This window comes from Bos indicus, chromosome 8 (genome assembly GCF_029378745.1).
Source record: "Bos indicus isolate NIAB-ARS_2022 breed Sahiwal x Tharparkar chromosome 8, NIAB-ARS_B.indTharparkar_mat_pri_1.0, whole genome shotgun sequence".
Lineage (NCBI taxonomy): Eukaryota > Metazoa > Chordata > Mammalia > Artiodactyla > Bovidae > Bos > Bos indicus.
The window spans coordinates 27599958-27620933 of NC_091767.1; the positions used below are offsets into that span (position 1 = coordinate 27599958).

General features: G+C 40.3%; 1 protein-coding gene across 10 annotated transcripts in view; it reads left to right on the forward strand.

The window, feature by feature from the left end:
- The window catches only part of BNC2 (basonuclin zinc finger protein 2), a 478719-nt gene that overhangs the window by 188817 nt on the left and 268926 nt on the right, over window positions 1-20976 (forward strand). For 5 of the 10 annotated variants that reach the window (XM_070794509.1, XM_019965901.2, XM_019965905.2 and 2 more), the window contains one exon: window positions 6710-6793. The exons of the other annotated variants lie outside the window; for them this stretch is intronic. In XM_070794509.1, the coding sequence (XP_070650610.1) occupies window positions 6710-6793 (84 nt within the window). The remainder of the gene's footprint in view (window positions 1-6709; window positions 6794-20976) is intronic. 10 annotated transcript variants of the gene reach the window in all.

A 20976-nucleotide genomic window follows, 5' to 3' on the forward strand; every position in this document is an offset into this window, starting at 1 on the left:
TTCCCCCAGTGGAGACTTGGGCAGTCAGTCTCTCAGGGCCCAGACACATCTTCATAGTCTTTGTCAGCACAGCATTCTAGGAAGCTGTCTACAAGTTGATGGAGCCGGCCCCTAATTGAGACTAATTGAATAGGTATAATTTTCAGTTTCCCTAATTGCTTGTATTATTCCTTTGACACTTGGGGTTTGCTTGCATGCCCCAAATTCCTTCCGTCCCTGTCTCAAACTTCTCAGCCCTGATGGGAATGGTGTGCTGGGGTGGGGAAGAACAGGGTATCCAGGGAAGTATCATTACCTATGCTGTGTACCTACCATCTGCTTAGATGTTTCACCTGTGTCTTCTTCAGCCTTACCAACCCACCACAGTAAACAGAATTATTTCCATTTTACAGATGTAGCAAACTAAGCTCTGTATTGGGAACTAACTGACCAACTTCAGAAGATACCACAGCTGGGGTTAAAACAGAAGTTTTACTCCAAAGCCAGTGCTCTCTGCATGTTACCTGGCTTTAGGATGGTTGGCATTGAGCCTTGAGGACAGACAGAGTTTACCTGGGCATATATATACATACGTATATGTGAAATTTGACATCATCAGTCATCACACATGGCAATGTATATGCCCATGAGCAACAATTTGGGGTGTTCCATTTCCAGTAAACTGGAATGACAAGAATGATTACAAACCAGCTGAATATAGTCGAATTAGGCACTTTTCTTTCTTGAATCTGAAGTCCACCCACGGCATAGGTGCAAATAACTTCCTTTTCATTTTCTTTAGTGCTAAAACCCATGTAAAACAAGGATGAACTCTGTTAAACGATAGAAGGTTTTTCCAGTGAAACACTAGCGTGGTAGTATAGAGAACTTTGTCTTCATTTCAACTCTATTCAACTTATCAAATGAGGGGAGAGCACAGTGACAGGCCTCAGTTTTCTTGTTTAAAAATATAGTAAAAAGAGTGTGGTGGAAATTTCCTTCCCACCGCTTACTTGTCTGATGGGGGAATTAATAAATATTTTGTGTAAAGCCCTCTGAGGCTCTGTTAGAAAGATCCTGTGTAATTTTAGCATTATTCATGGTCCATCAGGCTCCTCAGGATATCACCAGGGAAGAGAGATTTTTATCTCTTATCCCACATTTCACAGTAGAAAAAACAGGGTATTTTTGTTGTTGTTTGTGGCTGTGAAAATCCCCTGTAATCATACCTGCAGCGGTTGCTTCCATCACAGAGCCCAGGGCCCTAGCGTACCCCAGAGGACCAGCTCCCGAGGCAGAGAGAGACTGAATCTCACTTAGGCAGGTCCTGGCTCCTGGGAGGATGTGGTCTCCTCCGGTCCCCCGCCCCCCATCCCCAGTCATCTTCTGTATCTGTCAGCCTGGTGAGTAGCAGAACCTTAACCCTCTTCTGCTTTCTCTCCTCTCATCCTGATCCTGTAGCTCACTGTCCTGGATGACTTGGAGAAGACTGTCCTCCCCCCTGCTCAATTCTTTCCCTGCAACACCTTGCTCGTCCTTCTCACCTTCCTATGAATAACATCCTGCATCATCTAAGGTCTCTGTAAGCACCAGCATATTTCTGGCCATTCTGTATTGGCAGCTGGATAAATGCTGTTTTGACTCAGCAGTTCCTTTCTCATCACGAAGTGACGTTTTTCATTCTTAAGCTTTAGATGCTGTATACTTGGCCCTTCTGAGTCTTAGCCTTGGGTTCCATGGTTGGGAAGGCTTGGTGCTGGAATATTTTCCTTCATTAAATCATTGCCTGAGAGATGAAGATAGACATTATCTGCACATCCAGCAACTTAGCTCTCCTTATTTTTCATTCATTCCTCTCTCTTATTTGCAGCACTGTGTTTAACATGCATCCCCGTCTTTACAGTGTGGGGTAATTAATTTATTTCTTTATCTGCTCTTTCTCACAAGCAACTCCTGGCTAGCTTACTGTCAAATCCATTTCACAGAATGGTCTGCCTGAATTCTTTGTGTTATCTGGGTAATTTTTCTTCTTGTTGCTTGGCGTCATCTAACCACTGACATGAGGCTGTTACTGCTTTTCTCTGACTTGGAATGTAACGGAGCTTGTACCCGCCCATATTCCTGAGTCCTCTTACGGGACTGTTCTCTGTCCCTCTGTTTTTTAAAACCAATTCTGTCTCTCCATTCTTTTCCAGGTTCTCCTTGGGTTCATCTCCTTTGCCTCATTCCTTCATTGCTAGACCGAAGCCACCAAAACACATATAGTTCAGCACTGCTCTGGGCTTACGGCCAGCTTCACCAGAGAGACTTGAGCTGGCATGGAAGTTAGTTTATTTAGGCTCTGACTTTTTATAGTGCCTATCAGGCAAATGCCTACCTGAATGTTTAATGTTTAAAAATAAAATTAAAGTTCAAATGTGCCCTGGTTTTGCAAGAAGCACCCCAGACTCTATAAGCCCTTTTCTTGGTAACATGTTTCTTTTCCCAAGTTATCACTTCTGTGCCTTATTCTTTCTTCCTTTCCACCTTCTGCACCCACCTGCTACACCCATTCAGCTTCAAGTGTTTTTTTAACAAGCTTCAAGTAGTTTGAACGGTAGTTGTGATGTGGAGCCTTTTTCTGTCTTCTTTTCAGAAGTCTGGTCTCTAACAGTCTTTATGTGTGATCTCAGTAAACATAAGATCGTGTGTGTGTGTGTGTGTGTGTGTGTGTAGGAAGCCTGCCATGTTTCCTCCCTACCCCACAGAAAATGTGTTTTCTGGAAGCCCTTTTGACACTGAAGTGAATGCCCACTGGCCCTCCCTTGTTGAATTCTCCTGAGAGGAGAAAGAGAGAGGCCTTTATGCTTGTTGTCATATCTTTTGTTTCTGCTGATTATACACAAAGTAAGTTGTAAATAGCTCTCTTGCACACCGTGATTCCTTTGAGGTATGTACAGGAGAGAAGATATGCACTCAGCCCCAGCTTCCCAGGGGATGCTAGAGGGTCCCTTTCAGGGCCTCTTACTTCCTGTTAGGGCACCAGCCGAATGCAATTTAGATGAGCGCTAGACAATTACCATCCGTAATGAAACCCTCAGCCTACTGTTTAGAAGTGTCAGCTGATCAGGTTAGTGTTTTCTTTGTATTTAACTTATGTCTTTTTATTTATTTAAGACCAAAATATACAGAGACCCAAAAAAGAATTTTAAAAAGTCTTCTTTGTCCTACTACTTTCCAGAGATAAAAATCACTGTGAAAATTTTGTGAAAATCATGGTAAATTGTGTTTTAGAGTATGATGTTGAAATGCACACTGAGTATTATTAGCATAAAGACAAGAGGATAAAACTGGAATTCTCCAGATCAATTTGAATTTTTCATTGCATTGAAAGCGGAGGTACACGTCGTATTTTAGTATCTTAAGGTGGAGTCAAAAGTAGTTACGGGGAGCTCCCTGGCTGTTCCGTTGTTAGGTCTCTGTGCTTCCACTGCAGGGGGCGAGGAACTATCCCTGGTCAGGGAACTAAGATCCTGCAATGCTGTATAGCATGGCCAATTTTTTTTTTTTTTTTTTTAATGTCTGCTATTTCTGACAGGAATTTTTTGATTGCTTATAACTAGCTGGCTAACTACTAAGACTTCTGAATCCAAAGGCCTAATTGTCTAGGTGTGTAAAGTGATTACTAATTACGTTATCCAGCTTTTATATCCTTTATATTTTCCTTGGGACATTGTGAGGAACTGGAAACAGATATAGCTTGCCTTCCCCCTTACACTTTTCCCCTGTCTGATAATTAATGGCCCTAATTGTGCTGGGCCCGGTGGGGGCGTATTGTTAGGTGGTGAACTCATGAGTGAGACTTTGTGGTTTTAGTTCAGATCTCAAATGTTTTCATCTTTAAGGAAGCCCATTTGCAGGGATCATAAGGATTTTCTTTTCTGCTCAGAAATTCTAGGATTCTAAGATGGAGAGCGTGCCTCACTTTCCTCTTAGTTCCTCTTTGTGATTTGGATGGTTGAAACGTTCCAGTAGCCTGGCACTGTTTCCTCCCAACTTGCTCACAGACCTTTTTGTTTTCTCTTAGAAACTGTGTATTTCTAAGTGTTTGAGGTTGTAATTGAGTGTAATTGTAGTTGTTTAACTTTCTCCGTGCCTCTTGAGGGTGTTTATAAATGCCGTCTGTGAGGGTAGAAAGGAACTAGAAACTTCATGATATGGTCAACTAATATTAAAGTAAGTGGGAATTCTTCTGTGTATATGAAATGAAGTATTGTTTACACTTCATTTGCAGCATATACCTTCTGGCTTATGGAATCTGCTGTAATCAGTTAAGTAATCACCTTCATTAAGGTTTCATAGGAAGCTTTTGAGGGGTTGTTTTGATAGGAAATATTCTAAGAGTAATTTTTCCCCAGTTCTTCTTTTGTACCCTAGGGAGAGTTACTGTAGCCCAACTCACTGGGCCCCCCTCCCCGCTCCCCTCTGTGTCATCGTGGGGTGGGATCAGCATCGTTCTGTGTGTGACACGACACAGATGCGGCGTCTCTGCGTTTCTCCATGGCCCATTTCCTGCTCACTCCTCAAGTCAGAGGCGCAGTCCCCTTTAACCTTGCCTGTGTTGTCCTGGACCAAAGAGCGGGGAGTAGTAAGTCTTTATTTCTGGTGATCCTTTCTTCATTTCCTTTAATTGTCGTCTTTGTTATTTCTAACATACGAAGCATCCACACATGCCTCTAGAATGGACGCCGCTAAATGCAACGATTATGTGTTTTTCATTAACTTCTTTGACATATGCTCTTGCTCTTTCTCATCTTAAGTTTGGGCCTTGTAACTTTCTAGCATGTGCCTCTGAGTTAATTATTTACCTACTCTAAAGCCTCCCTTTTTTTTGCCAAATGTAGATCCTCATACCCCATGAAAAGTGAAAGTGAATTTGCTCAATGGTGTCCAACTCTTTGTAACCCCATGGACTGTACCGGACTGCCTCCTCCATCCATGGGATTTTCCAGGCAATATTACTAGAGTGGGTTGCCATTTCCTTCTCCAGTGGATCTTCCCAACCCAGGGATCAAACCCCAGTGTCCTGCATTGCAGGCAGATTCTTTACCATCGTAAGACTGTTTAAAGGAAAAAACAGTTTCTCTTGATGTAAGGTACCCACACAGCGACTCGCACATTACAAGTGCTTGGTAAGTGTGAGCTCCTTTCCCTTCTCAGGCTCCAAGTCAGGAAATATATGGATGAAGAGTGATTAATTTCAAAGACAGCCTGTATTCATTCTATTGACACCACCTTATGGAAATAGGCAGGAAGAAAGAATAAGAGAGTTGAAAGGAACAGACAGGTTGGACCTAAAAATGCTTGAAAAGTTGACTATTCTTTAAAAAATATATGTTAGTGATATTCACTAGTGAACTTGCAAAGTGGAGTTCATTGAAAATTGCTTAAATTTAGAAAAGTGAACAGATTTGTTGGTCAAAAGAAAGAAAGAAATACCTTCTAAGGCAGCACTCTTGGCTGAAAAATGATCTCTGAACAAAGAGATGGGCATAGATGATCCCAGTGGGAGTTAAAAAAATAAAACACCGACGGGGGCCTTGGAGAGGGAAAGAAGACACAGGTGAGATGGAACTGATTGATGAATTGAGATCTGAATACACATTGATAGTTAAGAGCTGACTGCTTGGAAAAGACTCTGATGCTGGGAAAGCCTGAGGTCAGGAGGAGAAGGGGGCGACAGAATGAGATGGTTGACTGGCATCACCGACTCAGTGGACATGACTTTGAACAAACTCTGGGAGATAGTGAAGGACAGGAATCCTGGTGTGCTGCCGTCCATGGGGTCTCAAAGAGTCAGACACAACTTAGTGGCTGAACATCAAGATAGTTGTATGATTAATGGAGGTAGTATATATTTGGAAATATTGAGTAGTGTATAGAGAAAATTATAAAAAGCAGAAAATAGGTTTCAATGGAATCTAAGTCCTTTTCTATCTTAAACATTTAAAAATGAAGTAAGCCAAGTGACTACTAAGTAGGCAATATTTCATAATGAGATTGGCTAATTATAATAGGTAACAGTTTTGAAAGGGAATCCTAGTGGCTTTCACTGTAAGATTCTAGATACAGAGAAACATTCACTGAATCATACCTTTTTTGTCATTTGTATTGTTAGAGCAGACATAAGGCTCTTAAATATAATTTAAATGCAGTAAATAAATAGTACATGTTGGTAATTATTGGCCTACACCAGGAAGAGAAAAAATAAATTTGAACAGGTATTTTTAAGAGTGGAAAGGAACTTTAGGCATTATAGAATACAGTTTTCTGAATTCCCACTTAAGAAAGGTAAGAGAAAAAAAGCCACCAATTTCAAGCAGAAATTGTTTTTTTTTCTTCCGTTTCCCTCATTTCCTCCCTTTCTTCCCCCCCAATGTCCCTTCCTCTCTCTTCCTTCTTACAGTCCACGGATATTAAATGCCTGCTTTTGTGCTATGTGCTGTGGATACAAGGGACAACAACATTTATGTGTATTTTTTCTTCTTAGAATTTACCTTTTGGTAGTCAGTAAACTTGGGTGTATGATGTTTACAATATATTTGACCTACTGAGTGTTCAAACCCTGTGAGGCCATGACGGCCTGTTGCAGAGCTGCAGCTGGGATGTCCTTGTGTTTGGGTTGTGTGTGTTTGTGTGCAGTTCTCAAGAGCCTCCACACCCAGCATCTAACTCGGCCATGTTCCCCCAGGTCCCAGTGGCATGTGCTGGCAGACTGCTGGGTGCAGACTTCTGCCCAAACCTGGAGGAGCCAGACCAGAGGCTGGAAGTCCAGGTCGGAGTCTTACTGTTTTATCAGTCGGGGGTGTTGTGACAGTCAGGGGTCTCTGAACGCTGAACAGATATATCAGATGCCATGTGGCAGCTGCTGGGACTGAAAGAGGGGTTGGTGGAGCATCTGTTCAGCAAAAAGTCCTTTTCAGGATAAATTGTCAGAATTAGAGATCATTCGTTTACTCATTCAAGAAGTCAAGACATGGTATAATATATACTGCAGTGAATAAGAATGTGGTTTCTGAATGCTGCCTGCCTAGGTTGACACAAGTTGCCATGAGTCCTTTGGCAAGTCACCCAACCTAACTGGGCTTTAGCTTTCTCATCTGTGAAGTGGAGATATCATAGCTGACTAATGAGGATTAAATGTTCTACCACATACCTAGCATTTAGCACAGGGCCAGGATGTAAGAGGCACTCTGGAAATCTTAGCTCTCCTCTTTTTGAATCATCGTTATTGCGTGCTGAGGGGATGCTAGGCTCTGGGGACACATGGGCAAGCCAGCCATGCTTCCTGCACAGGAGTCTCCCAGCTCAGGAGAATGGAAGCTGTTCAGCTGGGCACTGTATGAGAAAAATAGGAGTTAATAATATTATCTTTCTTCTTCATGGTTTGGGAGATAGGTCCTCTGGTGTAATATTAAGTTTATTAGCAAAGAACATTTTTCATCCAAGTATTGACTTGGAATTCATTGCGTGGTCTTGGGAAATTAGAAGCGGAGTGGGATGTTGCAGATTAAAAATATAAATATGACATCTTGGCCCAAGGCCTACCTCCACTGCTGGGTACCTGTTAATAGTTAAGGAATGTGTGTATCAATGATGCAAAAATGCAGGCTCAAGTTTCCATGTGGATGGCACCTCCCTAGCGTGAGCACACCCATACTATTTTTTCAGGCCTCTGTTTGGCATCATTTTCTAAATTTTAAGACTCAGGGGATAAGCATAGTGATCTCAGTGTTAAAACTTTTTTTTTTTTTTAAACTGATTTAGACACCCTGCATGAGAAAAGAGAATAGTTCTAAAAATTGGCTTGTTCATAGTGGGTGTGATGGTGGAAGTGGTGGTTGTAGGAAGTTTCATTTTTTATGATGCTCTGAAGGGGACACCATCTTCTGCACACCTGCTCCTGGCCTCGGAACGACCACCTGAGCTCTGCAGTGCCCTATGCTGGTACTGTCTGGGTGGTGTATGGCTGTGATCCAACAGAAAAGCAGGTGTGGCAAGTATGAGACGTGATCATACGTTTCCCAGTTTTAGAAAGCTCACAACTTGGTTGTGACACATACATGCCGAGTGATGGAAGACTTTTCGTGAAGAGTAGTCTGATCCTTGACCCCTTCGGGGTGGGGGGACGAGTGATGTTCTTCAAGCACATCACCTGGAATGGTCTGTCATGGGTGGTTGTTGGATAATCTGTTTTTGAACGTTGAGTTATGGTGCGAAGAGCAATGGGTTTTGCAGATGTGGGTGTGTGAAATAAACCTGAAAGAGACCAGTGGAACATATTGCTTTGACATACCAAGGGAGAAAATGTATTTTTACACATTGAAGTGAAACCATGGTAGTAGGTAGCTAAACATATTGTGGAGTTGACAGTGCTGTGTGAGCCTTGCAAGGAAGACGAGTTACTGGGTGAAAAAAAGAAAGTGCTCATTTTGTTAGATGCCTCATCTTGCAAAAGCATTTTGGCGGACAGTATGGAAAAGCTGAATCTCTGAAAAGATAAGTCAACTACGATGCACTGGTGAATTAACTGGGACCCATTTGAATCATTTATTTCTCTCTTTTTCCTGTTCCTTTCTAAATACGGCTTCCATACATTCTGATGATATCTGGTACATATTCATGTTATGTTTGTCATAATAAACTTGAGACTTAATATATTCCTCACCAGCTAACAATTCCAGGAGTAGCTTTTAGCTTAGAGTTCTTTCATTCGTGCCGTGGTATGTGTATTCTGTTTTGTTTTTTTTTTTTTTTTCCTATCGAGTGAGCCATTTCTTATTTTTCAGTCCAACTCTGCACTCCAGGGAACTCACCGTAGGACTGGCCAGGGTCGTTTACTTTTCCTGCTTGGATCTCAGACTTTCCCGTGGGGCCAGGCATTATAACCACGAGAGGATTTGCTGTTTGGCCTCTTGATTCTGAGAATAACCTCTTGTACACCTCGATTTAGGAGCTCTGGCTTGTTTATATCCTTTTCTGTGAAGGATTTTCCTTTAGACATAACGGCACCCATAACGTTTGCTTTTGTGTTTTCGCTGACATGAGATCTCAGGATTCAGGGAGCCCCTTCCTCCTCTTACCTGTTTTCTTTTAACCCTTTCCTTTGGTCCCAAAATTTCAGATGTCTTAGCAGCTTTGTTACTTAATAATCCCAGGATCCCTGACACTCTTTCATGAATATGCTGTTGGTTCTGAATGACTGTCATTGTTGAAGTCTGTGCCTGACTTGACTTTTGCAGGGTTATCTGCTTTTTTGTGTGTGTTAATATACTTGATTTAGAGAAGTAGCTGGACAATCCACACTTTAGATTCACTGTCTAACTTTCTTGATTTTCTTCAGTGGCTTTTGAAGTGGGTGTGAAACTGTGTACTTTCTTTAGCTCTGAAGGTTAACTGCTGTACAGACCCCCAAATTGTCCTTTTGTATAATTGTCCTTTTATGTAATTATTTTATGGGAAATGATCATTCTAGTTTAGACTTCCCTTAGTGTTAGTTGCTCAGTCATGTCCAACTCTTTATGACCCCATGGATTGTAGCCCCCCAGGCTCCTCTGTCCATGGGATTCTCTAGGCAAGAATACTGGAGTGGGTTGCCATTCCCTTCTCCAGAGGATCTTCCTGACTCAGGAATCGAACCCTAGTCTCTTGCATTACAGGCATATTCTTTACTGTCTGAGTCACTGGGGAAGCCCTTAGACCTCCCTTGGTTGCTGTTAAATATTTGATTTTTAATTAGAAAAAAAGTGACTATTTTAGTATGACTGTACCTCATCGTGTGTTGTTACATTTAGCCTAGCACAGTTCCTTTCTTGGTTAGAAATGTAAGATGTGGGGTTTGACTTGGTATTTTTCACCACTGAAGTGCTTAGAAAATTAGAGTAAATAATAAACCAATATTTCAGTACCCGATTAGACACAATTTACTGTGATGTTTCATAAACCACAGACTTCTTTCTTCTATGAATGCGTGAAGGATCACTTTTTTTTCCAGACATACCGGGGTGCAAGTGTAAATTTCCATAAAATTTAAATGAGGTGCTTCCTGTAATTAATGAACAATTGTGGCTGCTCTCTAGTCTGCATTGTAATTAACCGTGATCAGGCTTGTTTAGTGATGACACTGTTCCTGTAATAATTTGACAAGCTACTGTGAATTTGCCAGGTTATTAAACAACCTGCAGCATTCACTTACAGCATCACAGGATGCGCTCGGCTGGTTAAATGCAGCATAAGGGCAAAGCTGAGCTGCCCATTGAAGTCTATCGATCACTAGAAACAGGTTTACATTCCTAGGATTTGGGAAAAGTTAATTAATTTTGTGCGAGTTGTCTTGAAAACTTTTTATTATATGGGAAACCTAATGGGGCAAAGCTGGTCATTTTTGTGAACTCATAATGAAGCTAGCAAATTTTATATATTGTTATCATCCATTTGAACACCCGGAAACTGAGATTTTCCTTTTCTTACCCTATTAAATAGATTTAAAGCCACCACCACCAAGTTGTTCCCTCCCCAAATGCACTCTCAGCATCCCTCAAATATAAGTTCACCTTTTCTTACTGAGTGTGTGTTAGGAGCAGCAGATGCCCTTGTGCTAAGCACAGTCCTGTCACAGGGTGAGGGAGCCATCTGAGGGGACGGGGAGCCATGTCCATGGTCACTAAGCACAACCACATGCCCCAGCCCCCATTCAGGTTAAGAACCGTTCAAAACGTTACTGTCTAGTTACTGTGGTGTCTTTCATTCAGATTCTGTTTATTGACTAAACCACAAGGATTCCTGCCCAAAGTACCAGGCGGTCTATGCTTGACTGATTTTGATTTTCTAACATCAGCCCTGGGGTTTATTTGAAAAATGTACATACACTGCAGCTTTAACAAGTCAAGTGACTGCATGTTTTTGACCATGGAGTCGAGTATATCTGAAGATCATTAAATTTAGAGGGAAAGGGAGGGGTGGAGAATAAGTGTAGTAGTCATTGTACCATTGCAGAGAGAGGGAGAGAGAGTGTGTGTGAGTGTGTGTGTGTGAGAGACACATGGTTTTTGTCTTTTCATCTTCTCCAAGAGCCAGAAAGTTTCCTGCCGCTCTCTTTCCAGCTATTGACAAATGATTGCCAGATGTGAGATCTTTGCAGTGTTCTTTCCCTTAGCAAACCTGCAGCGATGGGATATTTGATTCTCCCCTGCCCATTTCATCTCCTTTCCACATCTGCCAGGGACACACAAGCAATACATCCCTACATGAGAGTTTAAAGTTGATTCAGCTCCTTTTTTCCCCTCCGATAAAATGTGTTTGGAGACAACAGAATGAGGTCCATATGACTTTCCCTCAACTTCGCTGTATGAAATTAGTTGTTTATTTTACTTATCTACCTCTCAGTAATTGAACGATTTCATTTTAGTTTTGGTCCATGGAAAATTTGATGCAACTCTGGGAGTGCTTAGAGTTTCCTATTGTTGTCTGCTTGCTGCAAGTATACCATCATCGCGACTTCTCTCTGATGGTCTCAATTCTGATAAAAGCTAGACTGGTGGTTTCCGTGGACTTCCTAGGAAAGTAGTTTTAATAAACAACTGTCAAAACACTAAGTGTAGCATGTCTGGTAAAATTCAGTAGTCATTTAAGATCTAAAAAGCCATCCATGAGGGGGAAAATTCAACTTGTTTGGCTTGATTAGCCTACCCTATATTTGTGTCCATTGTCAAAGTTGATATGGATAAGGTCCTAGTTTTAATCCCAAATAGTTTATAAAAGAGAATGTACAGTGAGTTTTGGAGGCATTTGAAATTAGCCTGGGTAGGCCACACACATAATCACTAACATGCACAGAAGCCTCTTGCATCTGCTCGGAATCTGTATTGATATTGATTTTTTTCTCATCTCAGTTTAAAAATATTTTCCAAAATGCTCTTATAGCTTATGTTCATACTATAGGGTGGGCTGACCCACATGGCCTTTCAGTTTTCCTAGGACACTTTTTGGCAAAGGAAAAGGCCCCTTATTCCCTGAATAAGATCAGCATTTTTATTTTTTTTTTTAACATTTAAAAAATAATCCATAAAATGTCTGCCACATGTTCCCTAGTTGATGGAAAGCGTTTTCCAAATTAGAGCCACAGTATTGGATTCTTATTGTAACAGTGCTCGTGTTTACGATTTCTGCTGCCCTCTTAGCTACTTGTCATTATGCGAATTTATTTCTTCTATGAAACATGATGAATATAAGAAAATTACTGTTTATGAATTTCAGAAGAAAAAAATTGTTTTTACTCTTAAGTAAATGGCTTTGCCCATGTGAGACTCAAAGTGGGAAAAATGTGAAGTCTCTCTTTCATTCTGTTCTCTTTAAAAAGTAACAAAGCAACGGCAAACAAAACCAGAACAAAACCAAAAACCCAACAGCTCCTGAAAAGAAGAAATCTTACTTAAGCCTGAGAAAAAGAGGTAAACGCAACCCATCAAGGTGTATACATGAAATGTTTGTAACTTTTGGCCTTGCAATTATATTGCACTTCAATAAAGCTTTACAAAGAAAAAAGGGCACAGCTGTTTACCCCAAGTTGCCAAAATGTTGCATGTTTCTATGGGAAGTGCCTATTGAACAGGATAAGAAGATAATTGTACTTGAAGACACTGTTCTCTTAAAAATGAGGGAACAGTCAGGAAGAGGGTAGTAAATTTAAACAACACTCCCCAAAACAAAATTACCACAGCCGAAAAGGATCCCTGTGGAAAAGCTTGTATTTTTCATGTCCTTCAGTGTTCCCCGAGGACTGACGCCAGGCCAGGCACTCAGTGGATGCCAGTGGCTGAGAAGGTGGAGGCGAAGAGTGCTTTCATAAAACAACAAGGTTAGGAACTCCTGTGGCAGGAGCCAAGTTCCTTCGAGTTTAGATCACTTCACATAATTTGCTCTCGCTAATGCATTTGCTGGTTGCTCATGCCTTCCTGCTTTTTTCTCTACATGGTTACTCTGGGAGGCAGAGAGGTGCAAAGCAATGGAGGTGTCATCCAGTCCGCGTGCCTAGGGAATGTCCTTCAGAGGACGACTTGTCACCAGCCGTCAAAGAAGAGAGTGGCTTTGTGGTCTCTGAACATCTGGCATTGCTGCACAGGAAGCTGAGGGGGTGTCATTAATTGTGATGAAATAATTTAAACCATCAGGAATAAATGAGGCTGTTAAGCTAAGTTCAGATTCCATTTGCCATGCACATGTGTCTAGCAGCCTGTGTGCAGTTAAAAAAAATTGAATTATATTAGCTCATGAGTAGAAGTGAAACAGATACTGTAAATGAAACAAGTTGCTCTGTGGTGATGACATCGTGTTGAACCACTTCATGGAGTTACAGTTTGTGGGATCAATATATTGAGAGTGGTACAGTATTTAATGAATTTTTATGTAAAAGGATGCGTATGGTATTGGGGCCTATAGTCAGGACCAGTGGGTTTATTAAGAGCACAAGGAGGGATAGGTGGGGGGGTAGAAAGAAGCAAGCCTTCAGGTCACAGGGGGTGGGTCGATGGAGTTCTTCATCGGCTGAGTCAGGCTGAATTGATTCGTAGCTGACCCTTTCATGGATTCTGGCTTTGACTACAGTATTGGGTGCCTTTGCTCTGCATACCTATTCCAGGCTGGAGGATGATTTCTGACGACCAACTTCAGATGTCCTTTCAAGAGCTTCCTTCACTTGGGGCACATGTACGTTGTTTTCTTGAGAACACAATCAGCTCTCTTTGGTGATAGATGACTCCTCAAGAAGATGCACGTATTTACTTTTAAGACTTTGCACAATCAGTGAAGAGTGATTTCACATATAATTTTCAGGCACAGTGGAAAGAGGCAGTTTTCACTTCTTTACAAAGGGAAGACTGTCAGGTTGGAATGTTGGGACATCTCTGAGGTTTTGAGCTCTAAGCTGAGCAATGATGTGTAGGTTCCAAGTACATTTCTAAAATAAAAGTCATTCCTTTTACACGAGTAGAGTCTTCAAATTTGAACTTTTATTTAAAAAATAAATGCAGGAATCTGAAAAAAATAAACTGAGGCTGTTTAGATACAGGAAGCATTTTTAAAAAACCATCAAAGAAGTCATCCCTCTTGCAGGCAGAGACAATGGTCCAGAGCCCTGGCAAGGTTTCGACAAGAGCCATTTTGCTAGGAATGACTTATCTCACTTTGCCCTGTTCATCCCCTAGCTACGTCACTGCCTTTCTCTCTCCCCCATTGTGTGTCTCATTTATCTTTTCGTTTTCCATTTTCTCACTTCTTTTTATCCTTTGATATTCAATATCTCCTCAGAACCTGTTCTCATTCTCCATTCTCCAAAGAAACAAACTGCAGTTCTATTTTCATTTATAGTGTTATAAATGTTGCTGCAACTAGGTAAAAGATTAATATCTATAATTACTTCAGTTGTAAACTTAGAAAATTTAGGTTGCATTTTAATATAAACTTGTATATGACCATTGGTGGATTTTTTTTCCCCAAGGAATATGAGTGAAACTCGATTTTTTTTTTTTTAAGGAATGCATACTACTCACTAAATTATCCCTTTACCTGGACGCTTGAATGAAATTGTTTTGATGAAAGCCAGAAATTTGTGGTTTTGAATCACCGTCTTCCTTCTTACTTGAGATAGAAAGATGTTCAAATCAAAACACTCAAGTTTCCTGATGTCTTATAGAGTAACCAGTAGTTAGGATAATGCTTCTTGTGTGTATTGATGTTTGGATTTAGTTTTAATTGATGGAACAGAAGAAGGAAGACTTGTGTTCTTCTATCTTCTTGGCATTGTTGGAAGGATTGAAGGAGTTGATGTATGTGTGTTGGGGCACTGTGAAATAGTGATATGAATGGGTTATTGCTATTATATAAATGTATCTACTAACATCTATTGGCTAAGCAGATAAAAAATTAAGAAATTTTTTCCTGAAAATTTCACATATCTGTCCTTTAAAGATTATTTGCCTTTAAATGCTTTAACAATTATTCCTCCAAGAATAGGGATCCAAGAGAACCTAGGAAATTTTGAATAAGACATCTGTTTTTCTTTCTCTACTTGCAATAAATGACTGCATTCATAGGGCATTTTTTTGTTTCCCTAATAAGAAAATGGTAGTATAGTGAACAAACCTAATGGTTAGCAAAGGGGAAATGTTGTGGGGGGGGTGGTGGATAAGTCAAGAGCTTGGGATTAACATATACACACTACTATATATAAAATAGATAACTACAAAGGACCTACTGTATAGCACAGGGAACTCTTGTCAGTGCTCTTTAATGACCTATATGGGGAAGGAATCTGAAGAAGAATAAATACATATATATGTATAATTGAATCCCTTTGCTGTACACCTGAAACTACATAGAAATCAATTACACTCCATTATAAAATAAAAATTAAATAAAAAAGAAAATGATAATATATCAGTAGTTGCTCAAAGTTTTCTTCTGGAAGTGTTTTAGTAAATTAAAGATAAAAATAAGTAGTTTCATGAACTTAAGTCGCCTCCCACGTTTTGAGAGTGTATGAACTGGTTGTCCCTACATCTATACAACCTTCTTTATCCTTTTTCTGCTGTTGTTACTATCACTATCTGCTTAAGTGGTATTCAATTTGTAAATTTTATGTCTTGAATTGCATATTTCAGGTACATTATAGATGAAGTAGATGTTGGTTGAATGGCCTGAGGACTGCATTCTGCATCCTTTCTCAATACCACTGTTTCTATGAGAGGATGCTGTTAAGGTTGCAGAGGACCAGCTTAACTTAAGCTGATTGTGTTAGGAACTGTCAATATTAATATAAGAAATGTTGAAGAAGATGCTTATAGCTTTACTTTATGTGAGTTCCCATGTTATAGTAGCTTTGTAGATGCTTCATGCAGGGAGAAAGAAAAAATGAGAAAACTGGGAAGTATTTTAATTCTTGGCTTCAATAGAGAGGGAGAGAGAAAAAAATGAGAAAACTGGAAAGTATTTTAATTCTTGGCTACAATAGAGAGAATTGTGTGTTTTGGAGGGTGTGCATGTATATGCATTTGGTACAGACATACAATGTGTATATCATTACATGCATATCCACATATTTTGTTTACAAAAATAGCTGGTGATGTTCTGTTTGGATATTTTGTTGGAGCTAGGCATAGTAAATAATTTACATTGAGAACATACAGTCTCCCTTCCTTCACTCACAAAAGAAAGAAGAAAAGCCTTTTGTTTGGCTGGATAATGGAACCTCACTTTGTGTGAGATTCTTTAGGACTCATGTGATTTCAAAATTTAAACTGGAAACAATCTGAAGGTATACAATGTAAGGTCTCCATTTCACAGATTTGGAAACCAAGGCCCAGAAATTTTAAAAGGCTTGCCCCAAATTACCTAGTTAGTGAAAATTCTCTATTTCTGATGTGTGAGAACCTTTAAAATACCATCTGCTGGCTTTTTATTCCTTTAGCATTTATAAGCATTATATGACTGTGTTCTTAAGTTTATCGTAGAGCATTATTTAACTCAGTGTGTCTCTTGTTCAGTATGATTTGAATGGACAGAAAGACTGCAAAGAGGCCACAGTTTTAGGTACCACCGTAGTGGTCTTAGCATGTTACCCCAAGGAAAGAGCAGGTCCTTCTGCCTGATGCAGGGGTAGAGTTGATGCTAAGAAGTGGAATGTTTGGGTCTGGTTTTTTTTTTTTTAAGCTTGGGTTGTCAGTATAGAATTTAGATATTGGACAAAACCTAACCCTTGAACATTAAGAAGTGGAAATTGTCCCATCCAGGTAATCCCTGTTTCAAAAGAAAAGTGCCATTGTCGACATCTGAAGAATGGAATTGCTCAAGAATATAAAGTTGTTACTCTTAAATGTTCAGTATGTGCCAGTGGAGTTTCATGGAGTGTAGAAGAAGACCAAGTCCCCTTGAAATCACTGTTATTATAAAAACCATCTTTAAGTGCCTTTTTGGGTATGGTACTGTGTTTGTGTCCTATAAAAAGTGAGCTGAATAGACAGGGTCTCTGCCCTCTAGGAGTTCATAATCAAGAACAGATATAATGTAGCTGACATCTGTTATTGTATTAAGGTCCTACAAATAAACATTAATCAAATACATAAATAAAAGTTTTATATCAGAGACACTCACAGTGGTAATACAGCATTCTAGAGAGTACATTATTTATCCAAGCCCCTGGTATTAGTACAAATGATATGTTTTTTAAAACTTAGCAGCCTTTTCCCCCTCTCTCAATCACTAGAAACTGTTACACCAAATATAGGAGTTTAGGATTGATGCTGTAGTGAGGTGGACTTAATATCCAAAAAAGGCTTTGAAGGGAATATTTTAAGAAGAGGTAGGTCCGTAACTTAGGGGTGAGTGGATCTGGTTATAAGATTGAATGAAACTATACCCACTAAAATTCAGCATCTAAAAGTTGGCAGGGGAGATAGGTATTGAGTTTGATCAAATATTTTCTTTCTGCATGCTTCAACTTTAATGCAAGGTATTTGAACAATCACTTCGGTTTTGAAGTGTAAGGGAACTAAAACAGCAGCGCTGGGGAGTCTAGACATGAACCTATGTCAAAGTTCAAGATGTTAAAAAAGTAACCATCCCTACCCCAGTGTGGGTGTCTGTCTGTGTAAATTAAAGCATGTGGGTGCATAAATTAATTAGAAGAACAGTCAGAGATATAAATCAAACTTATTTGGTACACTGATGAAATGAGCATTGTTTATAAGATTATCTTGTTATTTAATCTCTTCTGTGTAAACCTGGCTGGTTAGCATTATGAGGTAATAATATAATTAATGTGATGATGGTATACTTAGTACAGGCCTGATCCTGCAGGCTTTGCTTGACTGGGGTTTGTGTATGTAGAGGGACCATAAGAACTGGAAATTTTAATTAGTGAGAATGTTCCTCCTTTTCCCCTCCAGTTGTGTGGGTTTTTGTGTTTTTTTTTTTTAATCTCAGGATGTTCCCTGGATAGTTTATTCTTTTTGAACCACTAATCTACTGACCTCAGAAGAAGGAACTGCCTTCAGATATTATTTTCTCAAAACTGTGCAAAGTTCATTATGTGAGCTACCTGCTGTCTTCCAGCTATACTCTGCTGTGCCACTGGATCTCAGATAAAGAGAAAATTTTACTTATAAATGAAACCATTAGGAATTTCTTGAATAAACAAAGTTTTTTTTCCTTTGATGTGCAAAGAAATTTTGTTTATAACCATCAGTCATATAAGTCCATGTCTAACACATGCAAGGAACATTCGTTATCTTTTGTATGAAATGGAAAGTGTTCTTGTCAGCCAGAGAGTAGAAAACAGAAATGTTTCAAAATGAAAAAGCTAAACAGAATCCTAGTGCAAAAGAAAATTGCTAGTGTCATTATTTAGTATTTGATTCAGAACTTTTGCTTGATTTTCTTTGCCTTTATTTACTCTGCCTGCTTTCTTAGTGCCCATTCCTGCCGCAACCCGGACTCCATGAAGTTGTTTTTACTATGTCCCCAAATGAAAACTTTGCTTATGGGAAATTAAATCAGAGCTGTCCATTTGATTGATCTTGCTCTCAGAGTGCTTACCTATTCCATGACGTTCTTTTGTTCTTTAACAGAATTTGATAGTGGTATCCTATAATTTATCTAAGGAACTATTGAAAAATCACAGGTTATTCCTTCTTGATTGACTTTTATGAATAGAGGCTGATGACTTGTTCCTACTTCCATCTTACTGAGAGAATGGGTTTAGAGCATAGTCATTTTAGGATCATTCACAAGGCAATTAGGGATGTGTATCATAAAAATGTTAAAATTGTGACTTCATTTTGCCCTAAACAGTTGGGGCTTTTTTCCTTCTCTGTTGGTCTTTATCAACGTTAGACATTTCCAAAGTCACGAAAAGGATATTTGGATATATTGTTTTCAAGATTTTTGTGTCATCTTCATAGGAATGCCACACATCTCCCAGTTTCAACAGTGATTATGATGCCATGACAGCATCCTCTGACTGTTAGCAGAATATGTATTATTGCTGTGGTTTTGTGAATCAGTAACCACTAAAAGATTTCAGACCAATCACCTATGAATGCTTTGTTCAGAGTTTGCTTGATGAGAGAAACTGTGGCGTAAGACAACCTCACACTACGTGAAAGGAGGCATTTTCTCTATTACACTTGGCTCTTTTCTGGATTATGCAACTTGGATTTTCAGTTACTGTTGAACTATGCAGATATGTCTGATGGAGTTTGGGTCTGTTTCCTGGAAGCCTTTCAGGACAGTGCTTGTGAAACCAGTATTGAAGTCAGGGGACACGCTGATTGGAGTCAGGCACGTGGTGGGACATGATGCCTTCTGGGTTAAAGAAGTGACTAATAACAGTGGGCTGACTGTTCTTCTCCGCTTGCTTACTCGAGCTTGCTTCTCAGATCTGATGGGAAGCAGGTTTCAGAGAGCTGAGAAGGCAATGTGAAGCCACATGTCCTTTTTCTAGGTAAGAGTGATGCATATGACCCGAGTGTGTGAAAAGCTCTGGGGTATAGTCTGGCCCTCATTTGAGTAGAAGCCCTGGTGGAAAAAGTAAAGGGCTGCAAGTTATACCCCTCAAATTTTTTCTGAGTATAGCTTCTCCATGAGCTGTCCATTCTACTGAGTAGAAAGATCTAGCCTTCCTGTGCTTTTCCATTTTCTCTCCCTTTATCATTAATTTTTTTCCCTTTTACCGTGAATTATGTCTCTTATTTCATCTCTTCCCTCATTTTGATACAGTCAGGTACTATGTCAGCTTAGGATCTTTCAGAAGCTGACTTAACCTAGTGGTGGTTTAGTAGCTAAGTCCCATCTAACTCTTGCAACCCCATGGACTGCAGCGCCCCAGGCTCTTCTGTCCATGGGATTTCCCAGGCAAGAATACTGGAGTGGATTGCCGTATCCTTCTCCAGGGAATCTTCCCAAATTAATCTAGGTCCTCCTGCAAACAGGTGCTGCGACAGTGCCTTGTATGCAGGTACTCAGTTTGGATAGATCCCAGGGTAGAAATGAAGGATCAGGGAAAACCAATACGAAGATGAATTGCTGTGGTACTGCTGTTAATGGTGCTTATTTACTGGGGCTATCAGAGACACCTCATGAATATGTCTTCCCCCAAAATAAAAGGGGGAAACCTTTACCCCTTGGCGCTCATCCTCGGTTGAGCAGTGTGGCCAGGGGGGATTAATCCTGCACACTTCTGACTTGTGCCTGTGCGTCCTTTTCCAGGTTGTCTGGGAATGTGAGGCTGCAGGTGGCGGGGCGCACACTCAGGGAGAGATGCTGATTAGCTCTCAATGGGGGAGGTTGGTGTGGCTGGAACCTGAGGGCATGAGGGAAGGATTTTGGCTAGCCAGAGAAGGAGCCTGCTGTAGGAACTGATACACTGTTTCCAGAATAGCTCTAAAAACCTAGAGCCTCTGGAGTACTGTCTCTGCTGAATCCATCATTTGTTAAAATGTGCTTCTCAGGTGAGTTCAGATGCTCTTATCCTCACTTTTTTGTTAGAAAGAACCATTGACATGTTCCTCAATAATTTTGGCATACGACTTGAAACATCCCCTGTTAGAACCAGAGTGATCTGGAATAGGTAATGCATTTCCCTCAGATGGTAGAGTCTGCCTGCAAGACAGGAGACCCAGGTTTGATCCCTGAGTTGGAAAGATCCCCTGGAGAAGGAAATGGCTACCCATTCCAGTATCCTTGCCTGAAAAAATCCCATGGACTGAGGAGCCTGGCGAGCTACAGTCTGTGGGGTCACAAAGAGTCAGACATGACAGAAGTGACTAACACTTTTCCTTTCAAGGGCGCATGGGCACTTTATCCACATGGAAGCACAAACATTTATAGGCCTTATTTCAATTATATCCCATCCCTGGATTTGCGAATGAGGAAAAGTTGTTAACTGTTTAGCTACTCTTCTTAGTC